General features: G+C 33.4%; 1 protein-coding gene across 1 annotated transcript; it reads left to right on the top strand.

Moving 5' to 3' along the window:
- The first annotated feature begins 201 nt into the window (after positions 1-201).
- On the top strand, positions 202-21,002 carry LOC105322068 (uncharacterized). The gene is made up of 20 exons (XM_034467380.2): positions 202-532; positions 3,222-3,364; positions 3,480-3,594; positions 4,085-4,198; positions 4,807-4,896; positions 5,234-5,779; positions 6,082-6,339; positions 6,428-6,539; positions 7,418-8,558; positions 8,674-9,835; positions 10,156-11,537; positions 11,631-12,306; positions 12,394-12,510; positions 12,589-12,908; positions 13,264-13,371; positions 14,982-15,135; positions 15,290-15,467; positions 16,355-19,158; positions 19,312-19,833; positions 19,939-21,002. Exons 1-20 carry the CDS (start codon positions 463-465, stop codon positions 20,208-20,210), a joined length of 10,284 nt encoding a protein of 3,427 aa, XP_034323271.2. The 5' UTR covers positions 202-462; the 3' UTR covers positions 20,211-21,002.
- The last annotated feature ends 2,346 nt before the right edge of the window (positions 21,003-23,348 follow it).

Raw genomic sequence — 23,348 nt, 5'->3', positions numbered from 1 at the left:
CATATACTAAGCATAGCCATCGTTTAAAAGCGTGCATAAAATTTGATATAAAATCGGACCAAGCAGCTTTAACATTGAAAAGAAGTAAAATCAATAGCGTTGAGACCAGTCTTTTGATTCTGAGAACTGTATCAACTTTTCGTTTCGACGAAACCGAAAGTACTTGTACTTGTTAAACATTAGATGAAATCGCGTTCACTGCGCATTTTTGGTGGCATGCATAATCTTGTTCTTTTTTTTTTTAAACGCAACTGTTTTTTTTTTAAACGCAACTGTTTGCAATTTGATTTATGATAATGACTGAATGTTTTATGACAGGGTATTGAAATTCAATTTGAAATTTAAACGAGAAGAGCTTTTTGTACATGTATCATTTTATTTGACATACTGTAGTAGGATAAAAGTCGGGCTACGTAATGAATATTCTTGAATATATTGAGGAATGAAGCAGATTTGAAAACAATGATTTTGAAAGGATTCCTAATTTTTCTTTACCCGCTGATGTATTTGACCACCTACTCGTGTGTTGAAGGTAAGAATTTTTATTTAAATAGATTTGCCTTTCTAACTTTAGGGGAAATAATGCATTTTTTAAAAGTACATTGAAAACCACGCAGTTATAAAATAAATCTGCATTGATATTCATGTAATTGGTGAATTTTATCCACAATGTGATTTGGTGAATGAGCAACTCGAAAGAAATATCATTGCTATTACACACCTGCACAGAATGCAAGAAGTAGCTACTCTTCTGCTGTATAAAAACGATGATTTATTCCTATTTATTAAAAGTAGTGTAGATATAACGGTTTAATAGCCGTAAACATTATGTTACCAGAAAGCTGGTGTAAAGCAGAATAATGACCCCCGTAGAATATTGACCGTTAATGTTAAATTATACCTACTAGATGAATCAATGTAGTTGAAAAAAAGATTTAATCATATGATTTGCTGAAAATATCACCAGAATGGAAGTAAGAACTGGGATGCCGAAATCGAAGTTATTATGTTCAACACCTCAACAACAATATAATTAACATTAAGTTAGGATAAATAGTTCATTTGTTTTGGTCAAGCAGAACGTTGGCTAGGCACTTGACTCAGAAGACAATAGCCACGGAGCTAATGTCACATAAATACATAGAAATCATGCCGAATATGAAGTATTGATCGTTTATAACGCTAATAGAATTATTAAGGATATACCAGCTGGACAGACCTAATCTGAAATAGTTTTCTTTTTGTGCACATAAACATATATAAGCCCATGTTAATAGATGCTGGGTGTTTCAAGAACAGTCAGTCTTTCGTGTAGTCAAAGAGATCGGGAATTGAATTCGTAGAGAGTTTGAAAGTTGTTTTGTAAAATGTATACGATCACGCTTTAATAAATTATTGTTCCACACCAAACCGGACATTTCTGGAATGGACAAGAATTAGAATCGATCCTTAATTCTTACAATTGTTTCCATGATGCAAAGTATTATTTTGAGGACATCAAGAGTTGAAATATATAATTTATATCGTTTCTTCTTCAAGCATTTGGGATTTTTTAAAAAGGTCTAGACAATTCAGGGCATTCAGATAGTATTTACTTTCGTTGTTAGGTATTTCATTGTTCCTGTATTTGGATTGATCAAGATTAAATAACTTTCTATTTGCCAAAAAGGTGAAGTTCACAGTTTGACTAGAAAAGAATATCGATTATAAGCAATTATTTGTTGCATGTATTTTCGATTTGATAAAGATCCTTTTTAGCTTCAGAAGGATGCATGCACAATGATTTAAATTTCTAGGGCGTAAGGGTTGAATTTCTCGGTCTAATTGTGTGTAATTGTATTGATAAGTATCAAGGGTAGGTTTAAACCGACGTTACCTCGATTTTTCCTGAGTTCTGAATTCAATCATTTCAAAAGGAATTTCAGGTCACATTCATCCATATGTCAATTACATATTCAGAGAATAATATATCTGATATCTTCAACAAGACTCCTTTGTCCATTAAAAAAATGGTACCCTCCCAAGACTTTTAATTAGATAAATTACTTTAAACTAAACTTATGCAGCCCTACAGATACTCTTTTGAGGAGCTCTTTATGTACAGCATAAAGGAACTAAAAATCAATTCAATTCAAAACTAAATATTGTCACATTGTATAATTTTAATACCGAGAAATGTCGCAAAAATTGATCAATATAAAAACATATTTCTATACTTAATACCATGTCATGTTCTTTTTATGCGCACTTTAATACAAACCATAACAACAATATCATGGCTTCGTAAACGTCCAGTTTAATTGTCTACGGTCCCCCCCCCCCCGATTACGACCAAGAGCACACGGCGGGTGTGACCGGTCAGCAGAGGATGCTCACTTCTCCTGGGCACCTGATCCTACCTTTATCTTTTTGAGGTCCGTGTTGCTCTGCTTTGAATTTGTTTTTCGTTTTATGGATTTTTGAGATGGTTGAGGGTTGGTACTGTCATTTTGTCGTAATCGTGCAGTTTAGTATTCGTTCAAAAATTATAACGTTCGAGTGGATTTTTATGGACGGAATAGGTTGCAGTTTCAATTTTTTTCCCTTAGATGTAGCTGTCAAACTGAAAATGATTGAATATAAGGAACAGAAAAAAATTGTATCGTTTCTTCGTTTCTAATGTAAAATCATATATGCAAACTTTTTACCGGATTTTGATACATGTATATCCATGAAGCTAAAAATAGGTAATCGTCGTTTTTTTTTTATTAAAAAACTGCATTTTTGAAACCAAATTGACTGAGTGATAACCTTTCAAATTTCCAGAGTGTTACTCTTTGATTTTTTTGTTTCAAAGATGTACAAAGATAGAATATATATTTAATGTTTAAATTGTCAGAACAATATGCTGAAAGCCACCCAGTCTATCATGTCGAGATTAGTGAATGAGCTATTCAAAAGGCGAACCTTTTAAATACTGCAAATGTTTTACTTGTTTAAGTTAAAATCTTTTGTTACATGTTTGTTGTAAAAAGTTTTTGTGTTTTATATATTTAACAAAACGAAGAGAGATTTGATCAAAGTACTGAAAGTACAGAAAAGCGGTTTGCAAGCTTGTTTTCATGCTGTTGGGAATATATTTCACTTTGGGGCACTATTGAAATACATTTCATGTTTCACCATGAAGCTTGATGCTTTAACTGGAAGTTGTGGTTAACCAGAAACAATAACATTTATTGCAGATATAAATAAACCATTTTTATCGAAAGAAAAAGCAACATCATACCTACGCTCAAGACGGGTAAAACGCGATATAAATGAAGAATGCAGTGAAACAGAAGGCTGTTGGCACGAAGAAATTAGAGAAATCGGAGTCAGTGATGTGGTAAATATAATTACAAATATAAATTACAATAAAGAGGAGTTGAAGTGTAACTGTTAAACCTATGATAAAGATATTACCGGAACATGAATTTAGTCGAACCATTCCAATGTTGTAGTGTACGTGGATGAAAAACAGGTTGTGTAGCCAGCTCAACTGTGCAGCTGGATATGCTTGCATCACCACAGTTGCGAACTGTGATAATTTAGACTATTACAAAGTAGAATGTCAGGGTAAGGCTTTATACTTAACATTACTTTATCATATCCTCACAAATCTACATCAGCAATGCAGGCACGTTGTGTCATCCTAACATCTTTACAAGCAAACAATAAATAAATGAAAACAATTGGGAACACCAATGTGGGGGCGGGGGAAGAGAAAGGAGTTGATATGAATCATTTTAGTGATTCAGAAGGTTAAACTTTTTATCTGTAAATCTTAGTTGTCATTTACCAAAAAAAAAATGAAGGGACAGTCCCTCTGGCTCAACTGTTTCTACGTGCCTGCAATGAAGACGATAATTCTAAAGAGAAACTATGTTTTAAATGAGTTTAACATCAGTCTTTGAGTTATAAAAAATTTGAGTTTTAGTGATCAAATTTACATGTTATGATTGTTTTAATATGTAAGAGTCGTATTTTTCAACTCTCTGCTAAATTCAACATTGACCAAACAAATTCAGATAAATTTTCTCCCTTGCCTGTGATAACATTTTTACAGATATCGATGAGTGTGCCAGCAATCCTTGTCAAAATGGGGGAACATGTTCAAATAATATCAACAGCTTTTATTGTTCCTGTCCCGAACACGTACATGGGACTATGTGTGAATACGGTAAAATTTTTATTAAATTTTTTTTTATAGTAGTGCAATCTCTTTTGAACATGTGATATCCTTGTCATTGTTATCGTTGCTTATAAATTGTTGATCTTTATGAGTTAATTTCTCAAAGAAAAAATATACGTTCACGTTATATTTAAGGTTCCCCCTATACATAATGAAGCATGTTCTGCAGAGCGAGTGCTCGAGATCAATTGCAAAAAATTTGTTGCGAGTATAGGGAATATTGATGAGCGCTCGCGAGCATCCGCTCTATCGAACACGCCTCTGTTCCAATGCGTTTGTTAATAAAAAAACAACAACAAAGAGATAGATTGAACTTTATTTTTACGGAAAAATAAATCATTAATAACATTAACATTGATATACAGATCTATGCATTTCTTAATCATGGCGTTTTCATTTTTTTCCACGCGGCATCTACAGATAACCAACTTGCACTTTTATAATCTGATCTAGACATCATGTAAAAAGGACACCAAACCTTTAAAATGATATCAAAGAATGTTTGATAAGCGCACCCCCCCCCCCCCCCCCCACATCAATGTTGTACGATAATGGTTGTTTTACAGTGTTATGGATTTTTTTTTATTTCTATACAGAGTATACAAAGCTTTCTCTTAACCCGCTTACGTCAACCTGTACATGTAATGGAGGAAATTGTGGTATTGGCTCAATAACTGGACAGCAAAGTAAGTACAGCATGGACGAAAAATGAAGTCACACATTGCTACTAAAGGAAAGTTAGTCAATAAATAACTGTACCATTTGATACTATGATTTGCCATGACATAAAGAATTGATTTTCTTCTATAGGCTGTAAGAAAATATTTCATATATACTATTGTAATACATGTATAAGACTGTTCACTGTTTTGTTAATGTCTTAGAAAAACCAGTGCCTTTTAAACAGTTGCATTTTTTATAAGTTTAAAAAATATATCAACATTTATCAATGTAACATTAAATGTATTGCTTACGTCCTAAACAATTAAAACCTTATAATTATAATTTCACATATCTTTACAGTTTGTACAAAAGTTGACATCCTTTTCTTGATTGATGACTCTAGCAGTATATCTAGTTCAGGATTCGCTTATGCTAAAAGTGTTGCAGCAAAATTAGTAGACTGTCTTACGATAGGATCCGAAGACGTGAGAGTTGGAATGATGACCTTTGGATCATCTGTTTCGTCAAAACTTGTTTTCAGTCAGTTTACGGATAAAAACCAGATAAAGTCTACAATCGTTGGATCACCATATCGAGGTGAAATAAGAACATACACAAATATACCTCTACAGAATGCTTTACCTTCGATGACGTCAAACTCACCAGACACACTTGATATTGTGATCGTTTTAACTGATGGAAAATCCAATAGCAATGTCATGTATGCATCGCAAGCACTTCATTCGGCCGGTGTATATACGTTTGCAATGGGAATCGGAGCAGTTATAGACTCGAACAATCTACAGACGATTGCAAGAAACCCAAATACTGACTACCATGTAGCAACAAACGATTACACTGATCTTCACAGAAAGGTTTCAAAACTAATCAACGGTCTTTGTACTGGTAATTATTATCTTTTTCAAGATATAGACCCTAATATACCCAAAACCCATTTTGGAATTTACACTAAATCAGATGAAAAAGAACATGAACAAAATATCAGAAGTAATAATTTGGTCGTTTTTAGCCCCATATTTGAAAGTAATATGATGAAATTTAAAGGATGAAATGTAATTATTTCAAAAAGAGGCTTAAAAATAAAAACCATCATAAAAACGGTTTTTTGGCAATCAGTCTTTACACAAAGTGAAATGAAATTATACTTTTTAACTTCTGTTCTTTTTCTTATAATCAAACTGTCGCAGGCTACACCCTGCCGGAAATACTCACTTGCGAAATGGAAATCCAAGACAGTTTTGGTGAAAAACTTCATTCTCCAACCATTGGTTCATCGCACTGCCATAACCAACAGCATTTTTACGGAAAATTTCAGCCCGAATTTATATTTACCGACGTAATGATAGACGGTGAAAATAAAGGATTTCGACCAACGCTACCCCATTCAGATTTTCACTTTGGTGTCGCTACCGCTCATGTAGACTTGCTTAAAAAGATTAAATCAGGTACATCCAATCGCTAGCAAATGGTAATGCAATAATAATTTTGTAATTTATCTAAACCATCTTCACTGAAAGATCTTTTGTTTCACAGGTGCCGACATAGCTATAAGCAGATATGTTCTAAAAAGTTCAAGTGATTATCAACGCCTTGTCTCCAGATTGGTCAACCTAACAAATTCTGTCAAGTTTTCTGATAGTGAAAGGTAGTGTATGTCAACTAAGACTATATTTTCCAATACATAAGACCCACGAATACACCCCACAATAATTCATTATATGAGAAATGATAGGCAATTTAGAAATGTTTTCCTAATTTTGAAGACACTGAGGAATAAAAATATTTTTATGATGAAATAATATATTTTCAAACGAATATAACTGGAAACAAACCATCAAACCCTACATTAATTTCCGTTTGGTTTAATCAGTTTCATGTAGTTTTGTACAACATAAATAATTTGTTTACATGTACTATGCAATATTTAGTTAACATTTTTGATAGACAGTTGGTGATTTGAAATTTTTCACGCACCTTTTCAAACTACAAATACATCTAAGACAAATGTTTGCTTGTCCAAATAGTAATACAGATACTAATGATGAATTTCAAGTCCGTAAATTAATTAATGTATTTTTTGGTTGTTTTAAAATCACAAACGATTCGGGAAAGTAACCATCAAATTAGAGATATTTGGTAAAATTTGTGAAAGGTAAAAAGGTAAAAAATCACAGACATAATCGAGTTTTTTTTTTTTTTTAACATTAAAAGTTTATGTGCTAAATGTTCATCTTTAGCTTAAAATGGATATATTTTTAGTAAGCTTGACTAAATAGTAGGCTATTTTTTACACATAATTTGAGCAATTATCGTAAATGATGCCACACAAAGTAAATCGCAACTAAATATTTTTATCTTATAAATATAGTTAAAAGAAAAGTTTTTTAAAATATAGAAAATTGCATTTGGGTATCTATATTTATTATTATAATGTCACTTTTTTGTGCAATATACTTATTTTATTAATATATTGCTTAACATTTTGAAAAACTCTTTTGTCAAAGCTAATATACGTTGAAATAGGTTGTGTTTGAAGCTTGATGCCAAAGTTGGTGGACAAATAACGTTTGAGTCAAAGTCTTATCCCTATGGAAGAACATCAGCCCAGAGGACCCTTTGTTACTTCTATGACGACCAAGCTCCACGTCATTGTTCAGACTTGAGGACATGCACCTATTCTCCACTTCAACTTTCTGCTGATATAATCAATGCTTCAACTTTATCAGTGTCATTTACTGGTTGGTCAGATGTAGATATTGATGGAACATCTTCAATATTCGCTTCAGGAATAAGTCATTTGGAAATAACTCTTCATGAAATGGAATATAGCAATGGTATCCTTAAAATGAAACATGCCTCGAAAATCCCTACGACTGTTTGCCACAATTGTAGTAATTTTGTTATAAATATTACACAAACAGATGACCCTATTCTCTATGGCGTTGTAGTAGAAGTAGTGGACGTCGCTCTTAACCCAAGACAGGCTCGAAGATTTGTTCTATATGATGCATCATCTCAAATGAAAATACACAAACATTATGACTTGCGTGTAACATCAGCATCTGCAAAAACAAATTTTCTCTGGCAAACTGAGCACGGCAGCTTATGCTATAACTGGACCAACAGATATTATAATGATAAATTTGTGCATTACGATCCTCTCAGTCCCATTGATGCTGGCGTACACAACCATTTTACTGGGGTGTATGAACAGACAACAGGAAAATTCCCAGTGACGGGAACAGCAAATATTCACGGCATTACCAGCTTTCGTTATACGATACAAAAAGATCTGGTAGATATGATTAGTGACCAGTTAACACCAAATTTTCCAGAGGAAAATATTTGTGTCCCAGTTTCTGGTGTAAATGATGGGAACACGATCACTTTTAGAATTAGCGCCAATGACATTATTGGTCATGAAATTAAGGAAAGTGTTGTTCATCACATTGATTCCTCCCCACCAGAAATAAGCAATGCGTGGTTAATACGTGACGGTACAAGAGAAATATTTGTTCATAATATGAAAGACCTATCTGCTATGACATTACAATTCAAGGCATTTGATGTTCACAGTGGGTTAGTCAGTGTGCATTGGTCCATACGAAATGAAGACGACAATACTGTATTTGGAAATGGGGCTCTTGGCGTATATTCCATTGCAGTAAGTATTTACAACCAATTTTCTTTTTATAGTGATTTCTTTTACTGTAAGTAATTATTTGAAAAAAGATACATCACGTTTTATCCGTAATAATGCAATTCCCATTTTTTCATAGAATTGTGCCATCAGTAAACACTGCTATTGTCCCTCAATAGGGGAGTGCCAATTAATGAATTACACTCTTGTCATGAATTCCCTGGTTGTAAATGACACGCATATTGGAGAACATCATAGAAAATACATGATCGAGTTAGAGGTAGTAAATCATGCTGCACTACGAACTACAGAAAGCGTTACCATTCTTGTTGACGAGTCAGCCCCAGAAACAGGTGTTGTTCGAGAAGGGAGTCAAGGTTCCTCTGATATCGATTATATTTCCGAACCAAACATTACAATTTCTTGGAGAGGATTTATAGACCATGAGAGTGGTATAAAATTTTATCGACTAGGACTTTCAAATTCTTGTCTGAGCTTAGAGGAGTTATGGTACCCCAATAGTTCAAACTTTGAGTACTATGACACAGAGGAATTGAGTATGCATGTGTTAATATCATCAGAGGAAAAAATGTATTCGTCAGTAATTGCTTTCAATAACGCTATGGAACCCTCCAAAGTAGGATGTAGCGATGGTATACTTGTGGACAGGACTCCACCAATTATTTCAAATGTTTCGATTAAAAATCTAAGAATAAACCCATCCATTGGTTGTGCAGACGGTTCATTTTGGTATGTGAACGAGGATTTTATAAAGACAAAAGTAGCATGCAATAGCACATGCAGTTCAAATGACCCACTGATAAATGTCTTACCAGAAAACCCAATGAAAAGTAAAACTACTAAAGACGTATGTTTGTTGCCTGCCTTCACAAATGAGTATCTTTATATTGGAAACGATTTGTTGGATATTTCATGGAATATAAGTGATATTGAAAGTCAAATTCAAGAAGTTTTTATTGGAATTGGTTCTTCACAATTTTCTATTTTATCACCTGATATTTCCGGATATTCCAAAACTCACCACAATACGTTCTATCGTCTTCGACATTCTGGATTAGGTGGAAATGGCATTGTATTTGTTTTCATCAAAGCCGTTAATAAAGCTAATAAAGAGACGGTTGTGGCGATTGGGCCAATTATTGTTGACGAAACTCCGCCGTTATGCCTCAATAAACCAACAACAGGTTTAACAAAGGACTTGATAATTGTATCTTGGTCTACTGAAGACTTTGAAGATAATCAACAAATTGGAAACCTAAAGACAATCTACTACAGGCTTGGTAAATTTTACATACAACTTGTACCAGTCAAGTCCTTATTATGATATTTTATGATTTCTTCTTAGTCACCACCCGTTAACATTAAAACATGTACGTTTTTTAAGTAGTTTTTTCATAGCATTAAAATTTGAATATTTACGTTTTGTATTACATATTCCGAATAACCTTTATCAATTATCAAAATCCACACAAAACGATATGATATTTAAAAATATGAAAAATTTATACTCTTTACCGTAGATGGACTCAAAAAACTTTAATTGACTAATGCTAAAATTGTGAAAATTAAATGATTTTTTAAATGAAATACACTCTTTCAGTTTCCAAAGGTTCAATGGTGAGGACCGACTTTGCAAAATGGACAAACCATAGTTTATGCTCTAATGGACGCTATTGCGTCACGTTCCCCTTATCTGAGATCCAGCATATCGATATGGGAAGTGGGCGGGTTTATCAAGTTGAGTTTCACGCCTACAACGATGCAGGACATTTCTGCGAGATCCTCTCTCAGAATATTATTCTTCCTTCTCCTTTTCTTCCAACTCGAGGAATGGTATATGATGTTGATGTTGTTACAAGTGAGGAAGATGCTTATGTAGAGGATATTGATGCTTCTTTTACTTTGGATTCCTTCTGTGTATACTTGAAAGGCATACATCACTTGGAATCTCTTATTTATGAGCTAGGAGTTGGACTTAGTAAAGCATCTGATGATGTAATATCATTGCATCATGTAAATGGGTCATTCTTCAACAATGGTGCATATTTTTGTGAAAACACTTCAAAGTTAAAACCATATCAGAAATATTTTGTCTTATTGAAAGCGTCTAGTTCCGGAGGAAGTATTACTTTATCAAGTGATGGCTTTGTAAAAATAAACAAAAAAGATTTCGATAATTTCCTCAAAATTAATGATGGTCCAGGGTGTACATCAACAAATCTGGTCTTGCAAGAAAATCTTGTTCTAAGTGGCACAAATTTTATCCTAAATACATCATTGCCCCTCGTTGTTGGATCTGTCTATACGGCATTTGTAAATGCATCAGCTGATATAATTTCAATAAAAGGAGAAGAGGCTTCCATCATTTCAAAATCGTACAACTCATTCACATTTATGCCACTTAGTCATTTGCCAGTGTTTACTATTTCTGTCAGTTTGACAGACTTAAAATCTAACGTTGTTGACTTATTCAGATGTGAGGAAGACGTGGATATACAAGATCAGTTTACAGATATTGGTGCCAATCTGTTTATAAATTCAACTTTGGACCATCATATAAGCCGTTACGAACTATCGTTAATGTCATGTGGAAGTTCAATAAACGGAGTATGCAATTCAGTTATTTCAAAACGCGTTGGAAAACAAAAACATTACATGTTCACGGAAGTGCATAATATTCTTACAGAGGGATATTACAAAATTTTGCTTCGTGTATGCTTCCGGAGCAAATGTATTCCTGGTGGATATTCAGACGGGTTTTATTTTGAAACGAATGACCCAGAGTTTGGAAGCTTTTCAGCTGAGCTCGATTCAAAAAGCGAAGAATGTGTTGATATTCAATTGCACTTCCAAGAGTTTCGTTGTTCATATCCTTTGGATACCTTTACAAAGTTTTATAGATGGGCGATATTCACCGATGGCGACACAGATGGATCGAAACAATTAACTGACTACAAAATACATGTCAACAACACAGGAGAAGTATTAAATGTTAATTAAATTGATACTTAATTATTTTTTCCACTTTTATCAATATTTAGAAATATTTTCTATTGATTTTCTTTGCAATTTTAGATAAGAACATGTATAAGCATGCCTGGTCATCCACATCGAACCTTGCGTGCCTGTTTGGAAGGTTACTGTAGGTCAGGAAAAGTATCTAAGACGTGTACTTTTATCAACGTTATACAGAATCCGAACTATTATAACAAAGGGGTTGTTTATGACCTGGATGCCCGGTCGGAATTTTTTTCTGCCTTGGATACGTATAAATATACCAGAAATATCGGATACAAGCTAAAAGAATTGCACACCAACGAAATAAATTATAGAGCACAGTTCTTCCGACCAGGTGCCTTTATTATCGGTGTAGGGAAAACGATAAATGCTTGGTGTATCTCCAAATCTGCCCGTGTTCCTATGCGATGTGAGGAGGACGACTCGTGTTTAGAATTAAAGAGAGAAACAGGTGGCCTAGTGAAATTTTCGTCCAAATTACCCATGGAATATAATACTATGTATTACATTTGTGTCAACATTACATCTAATGTAAGTAGCAGTCAGTGCAGCAATGGCTTCATAATTGATCGAGATCCACCCTCAAAGGGAGAAGTATATATTAAAACAAAAAAGAACGGATACATAACAGATGATTCTCGACTTGATATACACTGGCATGGGTTTACCGACGACAACAAATTCAGAAATCTGGGATATCCATCAAGCATTCAATTCTACGAAATTGCAATTGGTAAATATTTTTTTTTCGTAAGCAAAAGTGATATCAAAGGGTTTGTTTATTCAACTTAAATGTTGATGTGTTTTTAATTTCTTAAAGGTACCAAGAAGGAAACTGGTGACGTATTAACATTTCAGAACGTTGGATTGTTATCGGCAATATCAATTTCAAACACATCTTTGGTTGGAGGGACCTCTTATTACTTTTCCGTTAAAGGTAAGTTTACGATAAATTAACTAGATCTGTGATGTAAACACTAGCCAAACAACTTTTTAATGACTTCTCCCATTTCAGCTCACGACCATGCTGGCAATTACTTGACTGGGTCGTCAAAACCATATATTTTTGATAAAACGCCACCGACCCATGGAGATGTTTACGTTGGTTATTACCTTAATCATAAATCCTATGTAAAACCAAGTAGACTTTTAGTTCAATGTATTGGTTTTCTTGATCATGAAAGTGGCATTGAAAAGTTTGAGATCGGAGTAGGAAGCACAAAAGAGTCGGCTGACGTATTTCCGTTGTTTGACCATCACTACACGAATACACCAATTGAAGTACCAGCACATAATATTTTATTTGACGGTCATGTATATTACATCATAGTTGTGGTAAGAATTCATTTTTTTTCCAGTCGTTTCAAAAGCAGCATAGTTTTTTAAATTAAATTAATTTTATACAATGATATAGATATCGCTAAACATTAAAGTATTTTTTAAAATAATTTCTTACTTTACGCGAGTACTTAATTCCGCGATTCTACCGTTTTTCATCAAATCGCATGAACATATAATCGCGAATGCCGAATTTTTATCATAATTTCATGTAGTTTACATATATATATAAAAAAAAAGCGAGATATTAAAATTCGTGGATGTGGTTTTTGCGATTTTACGCGGATATTATTCCTCGCGTTTAATTAGGAATTTACAGTAATCATTGAATTCATGCTACGCTTTTTTGCAGGTGTGGAATTATGCTGGTTTATCTACGTCTGGGTTTTCTAACCCATTTATTTTCGATAGTTCACCACCAGAAAAAGGCGTCGTAAGAGAGGGGCATGCTCACAATCAGGTAATTTCATTTCAAACAAATTGTTTATAAATCACATATCAGGATATATTTTTTAAGCTTGATCGTAAGAAATTAAGAGCTAATAGTTTTTATCAGATTTAACGCTAATTTCTTAAAATTTTGATAATCAGTCGAAAAACTTGTGCATTTCCTCGCAGCAGAACGGTCTACAAAATAGTCTGTATGTAATGAATGGCTTATAGCGTCGGAAACCAAATAATATATTACAGCTATATGAGGCTTGAAAGTGTAACTATACAGACATACAGATAGCTTTACATACAAACAAACAGATCTGCTTGGTGTTTAAGTAACAATAATAGCAGTACCTTTTGACAATTTTTATTTCTGATGCTTCAAAAATGTTCCACGTCATTTCAGTATTTCTACCATATAAAATAATTATGCCAACATATAAACACAGAAGCGCATTTCAAAGCTTAATTTGAAGACTTCATGCATATGGTTAAAATTTGAGTAATCATACTAATGGACTGTTAATAACATACAAGAAAAAATACATATTTTTTCTTATGCCAACGTTTCAATATTTTATGAATGGCCCTTGTATGACCACTGATTATCAAAAGATTTTTAAATACGATACCCGCAAAGTTATTTTACAATCCTATCCAAAAGTGTAATAATAGTGTTTATTTGAGCATGAACATCTTTCATCGTGCATTAATCCTATCGGTTTTCCGTTTATCCCAACGTGTCAATCGTATCATGCCTTATTAAGAGCTATCTCTATCCAGCATTCTATCAATTTAAAAAAAATTATGTTATACGTATTCCATTTCCTAAGACCAAATACATTTAAAAAAACAAAATTAATCAAATCTGTAAGCAATAAACGATTATTAAATGTACAATCGAAATTCTTAGGAACAAAGTAACAGATTGAATTGTCTGTATGAAATATCAATAAATAATGCTTGCCTTTTGTTTATCAATCCTATCGTATCGTGCGTGTATTCTGTAAATCCTATCCTATCGTTTAGAACCATTATAACAGGAGCTTGGACTTTGGGTAGTTGTGTCAAACAGCAATGTGACGTATGCCTGTCTATTTCATTGCTGACCACTCATTGAAATCAACACGATTTGTCTTGCTTTTGAGCTAAGACTACGCAATCGGTGCATATTTCACTTGAACCCAGCGTAATTTTTAACATGTTTTGACGCAAGAAATGGTAGCTACGTCCTACGGAAAGTCCAAGGCCTTGTTAAAAAGGTTCTATTTTGTACAAAATAACGATGCGGGTATTGTATAATTTGGCAGGAAAAAAAATAAAATTGTTACGAAGCTTTATCAAAACAAATCAAACAGAATTTTGTTTACTGGATGATATCATAAAATTATTATGATGAATTCATAAAACTTTTATTTAAACATATAATGACAATTTATCAAACCTGCTAGTACTTTTACATATGATTAAGTATTCACTGAAGGTATCTTATCTAAAGACAAATTATCATGTTTTAAAACAAAGATTTATGAAGGACTTTTATGTATACATTTACTACTGAAAGATAACAAATTATTTGATACATAACTGGAAAATTAGTCTCCTTATATTCATTTTTTGAATTTCATGAAACAGAGAGACGAAGATTACACAACCGATTCAACAGTACATATTCATTGGACGGAATTTGTAGACAAGCATTCACCAATAGACTACTACAGAATCGGTCTTGGCTCCGGAGTTGGTCTATTAGATATACATAATTTTATCTATATCGGTAAAAAACAAGGTAAACAAATAGATGAAAAACTGTCAAAATGACAAATGGTCCTTTATATAATAGAATAGCAATGTTGAATCACCATTTTATATTCCTTTTTGCATCTTTGTGTCCTTTTTGTTTAACTAAAAATGTTTACATCAGTTCAAATCGCGATTTTTAGAGTGGACATGGACATTGTCTTTTATCCCGGGAAAACGATATTTCTCGACAGTGGAAGGTTGTAACATGGCTGGATTGTGTAGCCAGACTTCTTCCAATGGAATTGTTATTGACTCTTCTCCCCCTGTTCCGGGCTTCGTTTCTATTGGAGCCGAAAATGTCAAATACATCCCACAAAGGTGAGATTCGATTTTAGAAATGGAGAAAACAAAAGAAAACAATGAAAGATTGGTAGCTAGTTAAAAATAATTTATAAAGCGTACACTGCCCCAAGTTATGTTATATCGTATGACATAGGTAGAAATTAAATTTATTCCTTATTATTTAATTTTCTACTATTTAAATTAGACAATAAGGCCCATTAAACAGTTAAAATATGTAAATTTGTACAAAATTTAAACGTAACGTCAAGCGGATTAATACTTTTCACACGCGAGTCTCATTGTGACGTAGGCAAGTTATGTTATACGATATATATGAATTTGTTTAGCCAATCAAATGAGGCCTTACAATCAAAATTAAATTATTAAGTAATAACTAGTTAATTATCATACCACTAAAGTTTGTGTTAGGTATTGTCTTTGTTACTATGACGTTATACAATACATTACTTTGTGTGTAACGTGTTTGAATAAACTATTAGAAGTAACGGAAATCGTAAAGCTTGATAAAGCTGATATTTCATTTCATTAATTAGCTTCTGTAAAAAACAGCATCTGCAAACTTCTAGTATAGTTCTTTGTGAATCGCAATTTTTATAGAATAACCCATATTTCTAAATTAGATAATAACTCGAAATAATTTTTAAGTTTGTTTAAAAAAAATGTTCTCTCATTAATTACCGTTATATTACAGTTTTTGAAAATTTTAAAAAACATACTGTTTTTTAAAAGTTCCTAAAACAATAATTTAAAATGAAACGCTTTATCGTTACTCACGCTTTTCATTTTGAATTTACATATCATTTATTTTTAATAAATTTCAAAACGTATTTCCCTCATAAACATATTTAAAAATTGTTTTTCAAAATGAATGTTTGAATATTCTATTGTCATAATTTACATAGATCATCCTTGTCTCTGGAATGGGGAAATTTTGCCGACATTCAATCTGGAATAGTGCATTATGAGATTTGTGTCGGAACTAGTAAACTTAATTGCAACATACTGCGGTGGAAAAATGTCCGACTAGAACAGACTGCTTTGTTGTTGAACTTAGCTTTACCAACTAACCAAGACTTATACGCCGTCGTAAAAGCCACGAATAGGGTTGGCCTTTCAACGCGACAAACTTCTCACAGTTTTAGAGTGGATGATACTCCACCTACAGTTACTAAATTACCGAGATTCATCAGCAGTGAAGATGCTTCATCAATATATGATTCATCTGTTGTACGAGTTGAGTGGGGATTTGATGATAAAGAAAGTCCGATTAAGATGACTCTGCTTTCCCTAAGGCTTCAAGACGGAGCTCATTCTGAAATCGATAACATAGTTGTAAACAGTAAGGACATGTTTGTAAAGTCCCTTAGTTCGAAGGAGTGGTTAAAGGACGGGGACAGTTATTATGTTGTTGTAACTTCCTGTAACATGGCCGGGTTGTGCGAGTCGATCAAAAGTGAAACTGTTGTGTTTGATGGAACACCGCCAATACATGGACATGTGCTTGAAGGAGGAATGTGGTCAAATGCAAACTCTACAATAATATTAAAGTGGAAAAGTTATGATGATCCCGAATCTGGAATCAGTTCGTATTTCATAACTATTGGGAAAACCCACAATGGCATGGAGATCAGTAGCGGTATAGTCAATGTAGTACACAATGGCGATGAAAATTCAATACAAACTGGTGTCTTCAACATTTCGGAGTTGATTAAATCTGGAGACAAAATTGTTTTTTCTATATGGGCAAGAAATAAGGCGAGTTTGAACGGAACAATAAGGAGACTAACTTTTATCGCAGTTTCCAATGATCAAAACAACACTGGTGGTAACCTTATAGTTGAAAGACATTCGTGTAGTGTATCTTATTGTACGAATGAATGCACATGCACAATACTTGGTGGAAAATGCAATCATATTCAAAATACACACGAATGCATAAAATCAAACAATTCACAGATGTCGGTCAACTCTAAAATAGCATTACGTATCTTGGGATCACCTTCTGATGACTGGACATCTTCAACTCGCTGTTTGGATGTTGAATGGCATTCGCAAAATATAACTGTATTAAGGTACGAATGGAGCATTGGTTTAAATCATATGCCTTATGGTTATGGAATATTTGATACCACAATCGAGCAAATTTGGCATGATATCAGCTTACAAACTCGCGTTGTCCACTGCTTACCAAAAAAGAGACAACTTTTAAACGGAAGACAGTATGTTGCATACCTAAGGACTTGGGTTACGGAAAATGAATATATTTTAACACAATCAAAACCAATTATAATCGACACAACACGGCCAAGCATTCGTAGGGGAAGGTTTATAATTGATTCAGACGCAGAGTGTATACGTGACAAGGAATTTACAAACAATAAAGCCTTAAAAACATGTTGGAAAGGCGTTTTTGCTGATGAACAGTCAGGAATAAAAGAATTCAGAATGATGATTGGTGTGTCTCCCGGAGGACATGAAATCTCTGGAATTCAAAGTGTAGGACTGGCAACAAATTTTTCCTGGAATTTTCCTGATCTAGAGCCAGGAGTAAGATATTATTCTTCGGTTGAAGCTGTTAATTCCGTTGGTCAGTCCACTACACTTACTTCAGACGGTATCACCATTGACTCTACCCCTCCGGACGCTGGAATTGTGTTTACAACTAAATTTTATCATAATGAAAGGTGGCTTAAGGAAATGTCAACGATAAGTGCCTCCTGGGAAGGGTTTACCGATTTCGAATCATCTATAGATCATTACATTCTTTCAGTTATAGACGCTGACCAAAATGTTATTGTACAAGACCTCAATGTTGGGTTTTTAAACAAATACACTATAACGGATCTTTTACTCGTTCATGGGATGAGCTACTTCATAAATGTGAGAGCAGTTGATATGGCAGGACACAGCAGTAATATTTCTAGATCTGAAGCCATCACTGTTGATAAGACCATGCCGGAAGGAATATTATGCAAAACGTTTTTGGAACACTCAAACGTAACGACAAAAATTTTAACAAATCAAAAACAAGTGATAAAAGATGTTTTTCGATTGAATCACTCTACACTGTATAAAGTTGTAATTGATGGAGATTTAGATATAGATATACAAGATATGGTAATAGATATTGACGGAAATCTATATGAGGTGGCTTTAAACGAACAATCCTCTGAAATATCATTTATGTCGAAAACATCAACATCAGACATTGGTGTCTACGTTAATTCTCCACAAAACCAGAGCTTATCATTAAGAATTACTATGTTGAAATGTAAAGTTTCAGAGATTGGTGATATTGAAGCATTAGTTGTTCGACAAATTTCTCCAAACTTTTTGACGATTGCCGCAAATGTTATGGATAAAGAAAGTGAAATACGACATGTAGAGATGTATTTTGGAACTCACTCAAGGGGACGACAGCTCAAAACAATAAAAGCAACCTCACCATTTACAATTCACAAAGTGTATATGCCAATTTCACACGGAACAACTTTGCATATATCCGCCATGGCCGAAAATAATGCAGGCTTTAAAAAGTATTTTTATTCCATTGCAATTGTATGGGATCACACACCACCAAATTTACATATTAAGAATGTTTCTGTCAGTTATGTTGACGAAAATGGCGATACCTTGACTTTGGTAAACGTTGACTGGAAATTAGATGAAAACGAAAGTGAAGTTGCATACTGCCAATGTGCCTTTGGTAAATAATAAATAAAAAGCAAATTATATATGAAAGACAACTAATTTATCCCAATTTTTTAAATGAATGAACAATTTTAAAATGCACGATTAATTCTCATTATTTTAAAAATGTTTTAATATATTGTAATTCAATCCTTTTTTTACCTTTTAGGGAATGAGGTAGCCTCACAAAATCTCCAAAGTTGGGAAATGTCTAGGGATTTATTTTCTTGTCAATCGAGGTTAAGTATTCCACATGGGTCAATCGTATTTCCTTCGGTGCAATGTTTTAACAGAGTTGGTTTGCAAACAGTAGTGAACAGGAATTTACCCGTGGTTGTCTCATTTGATTCTCCTCGACCACTTTCTAAAGATGTACATTTTGTTGTAAACAGTGTCAAAGTTCAAAACTCAGTGAACGTTCAACAGATTTCTACGACACTTTATTTCCACTGGCCTGTATTTAGTGACATTTCAGGAATATCAAAATATAGCGTCTGTATAAAGTCCGACAACATAATGGTTTATGATTGGCAAAGCATAGGTAGACACAATTACTTCTCAGCCGACGAAATATTGCTCGACACGACCAGGAACTATACGGTGCTTGTATCAGGGACTAACGTTGGAGGGAGAACTAGTGACCCCATAAATGGTTCAATATCTGTTATTAACATTGTTCCTGTACAAACCGGTAAGTTTCAGTATCAATTACATGTAGTCCTTGAGATATTCATGAAGCAATTTAAGTACATGTTTTTACACTCCGTTTTAAAGTTTTACATATATTTATTTTTAGGAAACTCTTGTTTAGCTAATGAAACAATCAATGGAAACGTTTTGGTAACCTGGACAGATGTATTCAGCTTGACCACTGAAATGGAACCTTATTACATTGTTTACCTTGGATCTGATGTTGGATTCTCAGATCTTCTTCAAAATTTTAAAACAAGTAACACCGAGTATTTGTTATCGACTAAACCAAAACAAGTGTATGCCGTAATAACTGCGAAATATGCAACCGGTTCTGAATCAACTTACCGCGAGTTGATCAACATAAACAACTTCTAACTAAGAAAGCACCTAATGTATACTGTGTGGTGACTTTGTCATAAGGTACAAAAAAGAAAATCCCCACTTACAACTTTTAACATTAATTTTTTTTTTATTTCGACACATCTTATTAAATAAAGGTGAATAAAGTAATATAATGAATTTATCTTATGATGAAGAGATAGGTTTTCACAAATCAACAATTCTAAATAAAAAGATTGCATTAATTCATTTTTTTAAGTATGTTATAATTGCGAATTACAAAGTAACCATATGCTACATTTTATTATAATAGCTTGCATTTTAAATCATGTAACCATTTCCAAGTGCATGTATAATTTCGATCTAATTATCTGAGCGTGAATGATTAATGAATTAATTTTTTTAACCACGAGACATATTTTCTAAAAACAGCGATTTTCGTAAAATATTGCTTGAATTTTTTTAAAATTTCAAATTACATCGTTGAAAAGTTACATTCTCGAAAAGTATATTTTAGATATTAATAAAAAAAATTAGTGAAGCACATGGCAATCCCTCTTCCGTCCCATATATGGTAATACCTTTTTGAATATGCATTCAATTAATTTATTACCCAGTATTATTTTTTACATACCATAGGTACTTATATAAAATTTCATCTGGTACCCAGAATTTTTTGTGTGTGCATATTTTCTTTATATACATAAATCCATTTATTACTCAGTATTATTTTGTACATATCATTTCCCCTTTTAGTGTTTATCTCAAAGCCAGTAAAACAATGTTGTTATAGCCTTTGTTTAACCTTTAATTTAGCCTGTTTTATATGATTAAACATAGTTTAAAGCTATATTGTTGCTTCCGTTTTATTGTTCCTTACTTTGTCTTCTATATCATCAATCTTGCTTAATGTTTTATAAAAGCAATATTCATCCGATTTTAAAAATTATTTATCGCCTAGGTTCTATTCCCAATGAGTTATGCATATCCAACCTTCCACTGTCATACCGTTTTATATCGAATCGCGATATTATGAAATAGTGCGCTTTGATTAAAAGTAACAGCGGTCATAGAATTTGATATCAGTTCTAGTATGTAAAAATCAAAAATTTAAATAATGGTTCGGCCAGAATATGCAGTAGATGGGGGTCTGTTCCAACAATGGAATTAGATGTCACAAAATGTCACAAATCAACTAAATTATATATCCGTGAAATCTTTCACCTTCATCGTAATTAAGACACGTTAATTTTACATATCGTCGGAAATACATGGCCAACATACTTATGGTTTTTAAATTTTACGAATATCTTAAAAATATATTACGCTATCAGTAAAATTTTTTCCTCGGTACTTTGATAAAAATATTATGATCAAATAAATATGATTAGTGATGTTAGTGTTTTTACTTTACAGATAAAACTAGAGAAAAAGCCAACAATAATCGCCACTGATTATTTATAAACACGATTATAGATCATTGAAAAGGCACATTGTCACTGAATACATTTTAGCTATCTTTGTTGTTGATAAGGGTTATAATATATATATACAATTATAATAACAATGAGGTTGAGCATTTGTCCGTTTACGTGTACGCGTACGTGTGGAGCTAGAAGTAAGATTACAAGTACACGTATCTATCCAACGTTGCGTCCCGTTTAACAAACTGCGCGTGTAATCGTAAGTGTAGAGAAAAATGTCACAAAATATTTGATTAGATAAATAAACTAATTACAATTAGTGTTTTATAAGTTCAATTGTAAATAACAATGGCGCAGACTTTGATGTTGCTTGCATCGCTAGAAGGTGATGATGATTATTTACTTCTTTCATGCATGAATCATCAATTTATCATAAGTTAGAGATAGATGAACTCAGAGATGAGCAACTCCGTACTTTATTTATATTTATAAAAGAAGTTATATGTGCTTTGTGCGACGCTTTAGGAATACTCATCAAAATTGTTCGCAAGAACTGTATGCTCGGGAATAGAGGCGTTATGTATTCCTATATGTAGATTAACACCCGTGAATGGATTGCAAGATCTTGCAAGTGCTTGGAAGTAGAACGGCTGGAATATCATATATTGTATAATTTAGCAAGTTTTGGACCTTATCAATTTAATGCACAAACACAGACTAGAATGCTTGGTTGTCTCATACGAAACCTATCTAATTAAAATTAGATCTTTGATCCGCTCCTAATAGATCGCTACACGCTACTTTGTGTAGCGATCTTTTAGGACCGGATCAAAGATCTAATTTTAATTAGATTGATACGAAACTGGACGAGATATTTGCAGCCGCCAACAACAGTGGAGCACCTCTTGTGAACTGCTGGAGTTTTATCGACGGGACTGTGAGGCCGACATGCAGACCATAATTCCATCAACAATTAGATTTCAAGGATCATAAAAGATTACATGGTCTTATATTCTAATGTATAACAACACCTGACGGAATGACAGCTCGTATGTTTGGTCCAACTGGGGGCCGCCGTCATGTTGCAGGTATGCTAAGGGAAAGCAGTGTTGAACAACAAATGCAACAGCATATCAAATGCGGGATCAAAAGAAAATGGTGATGGATACTCCGTCTATATATGTTAATCCCGCCATTTCTACACGAATATTTGGCCTAGAATAACTCCCTTACATATTTAGCATCAATTCAAATCTAGTCTGTGTTGTATTAATCCCGCATACCTTTAACTATCTTATATAACTGTCTGAATTAATGAAAGGCAATAGACCTTTTCAAGCAGCACAATTTGTGTTATCAAATAACTTGAGGAAAAAACCAAAATCAAAGAATGTAGTGATTTGTTTTTATTTATTGTTTGTAGTTTTTTTCAATTTATCAGTAGACGCAATTTTGTCCTATTTTATATTTCCATCGTTTAGAGTCTCTCCTCCCGTTCGATGTCGAATTGTGCCTTCTGTGACTTTAGTTCTTCTTTTCTTAATACTTCTTCCATTCTCTTTGTTGCCAGAGAGAGAGAGAGAGAGAGAGAGAGAGAGAGAGAGAGAGAGAGAGACGGACAGACAGACAGACAAACAGACAGACAGACAGACGGACGGACGCCATCATCGTTTTTAATCCTTATTTGGTTTTTCCTGTCGATTCTCAAATTTGAATCTCATCTTATAATAAAACAAGGAATACCATTTTA

Source organism: Magallana gigas, chromosome 6 (assembly GCF_963853765.1).
Source record: "Magallana gigas chromosome 6, xbMagGiga1.1, whole genome shotgun sequence".
NCBI lineage: Eukaryota > Metazoa > Mollusca > Bivalvia > Ostreida > Ostreidae > Magallana > Magallana gigas.
This window is presented reverse-complemented; position numbering and strand designations above follow the sequence as displayed.

What these genes read in the sequence shown, in the direction of transcription:
- LOC105322068 (XM_034467380.2), top strand. Translation starts at nt 463, where the DNA reads ATGATTTTGAAAGGATTCCTAATTTTTCTTTACCCGCTGATGTATTTG. An exon ending in GCTTAAAAAGATTAAATCAG is followed by an intron (nt 6,340 to 6,427) that starts GTACATCCAATC and finishes TTTGTTTCACAG; the next exon opens with GTGCCGACATAGCTATAAGC. An exon ending in GACAATCTACTACAGGCTTG is followed by an intron (nt 9,836 to 10,155) that starts GTAAATTTTACA and finishes ACACTCTTTCAG; the next exon opens with TTTCCAAAGGTTCAATGGTG.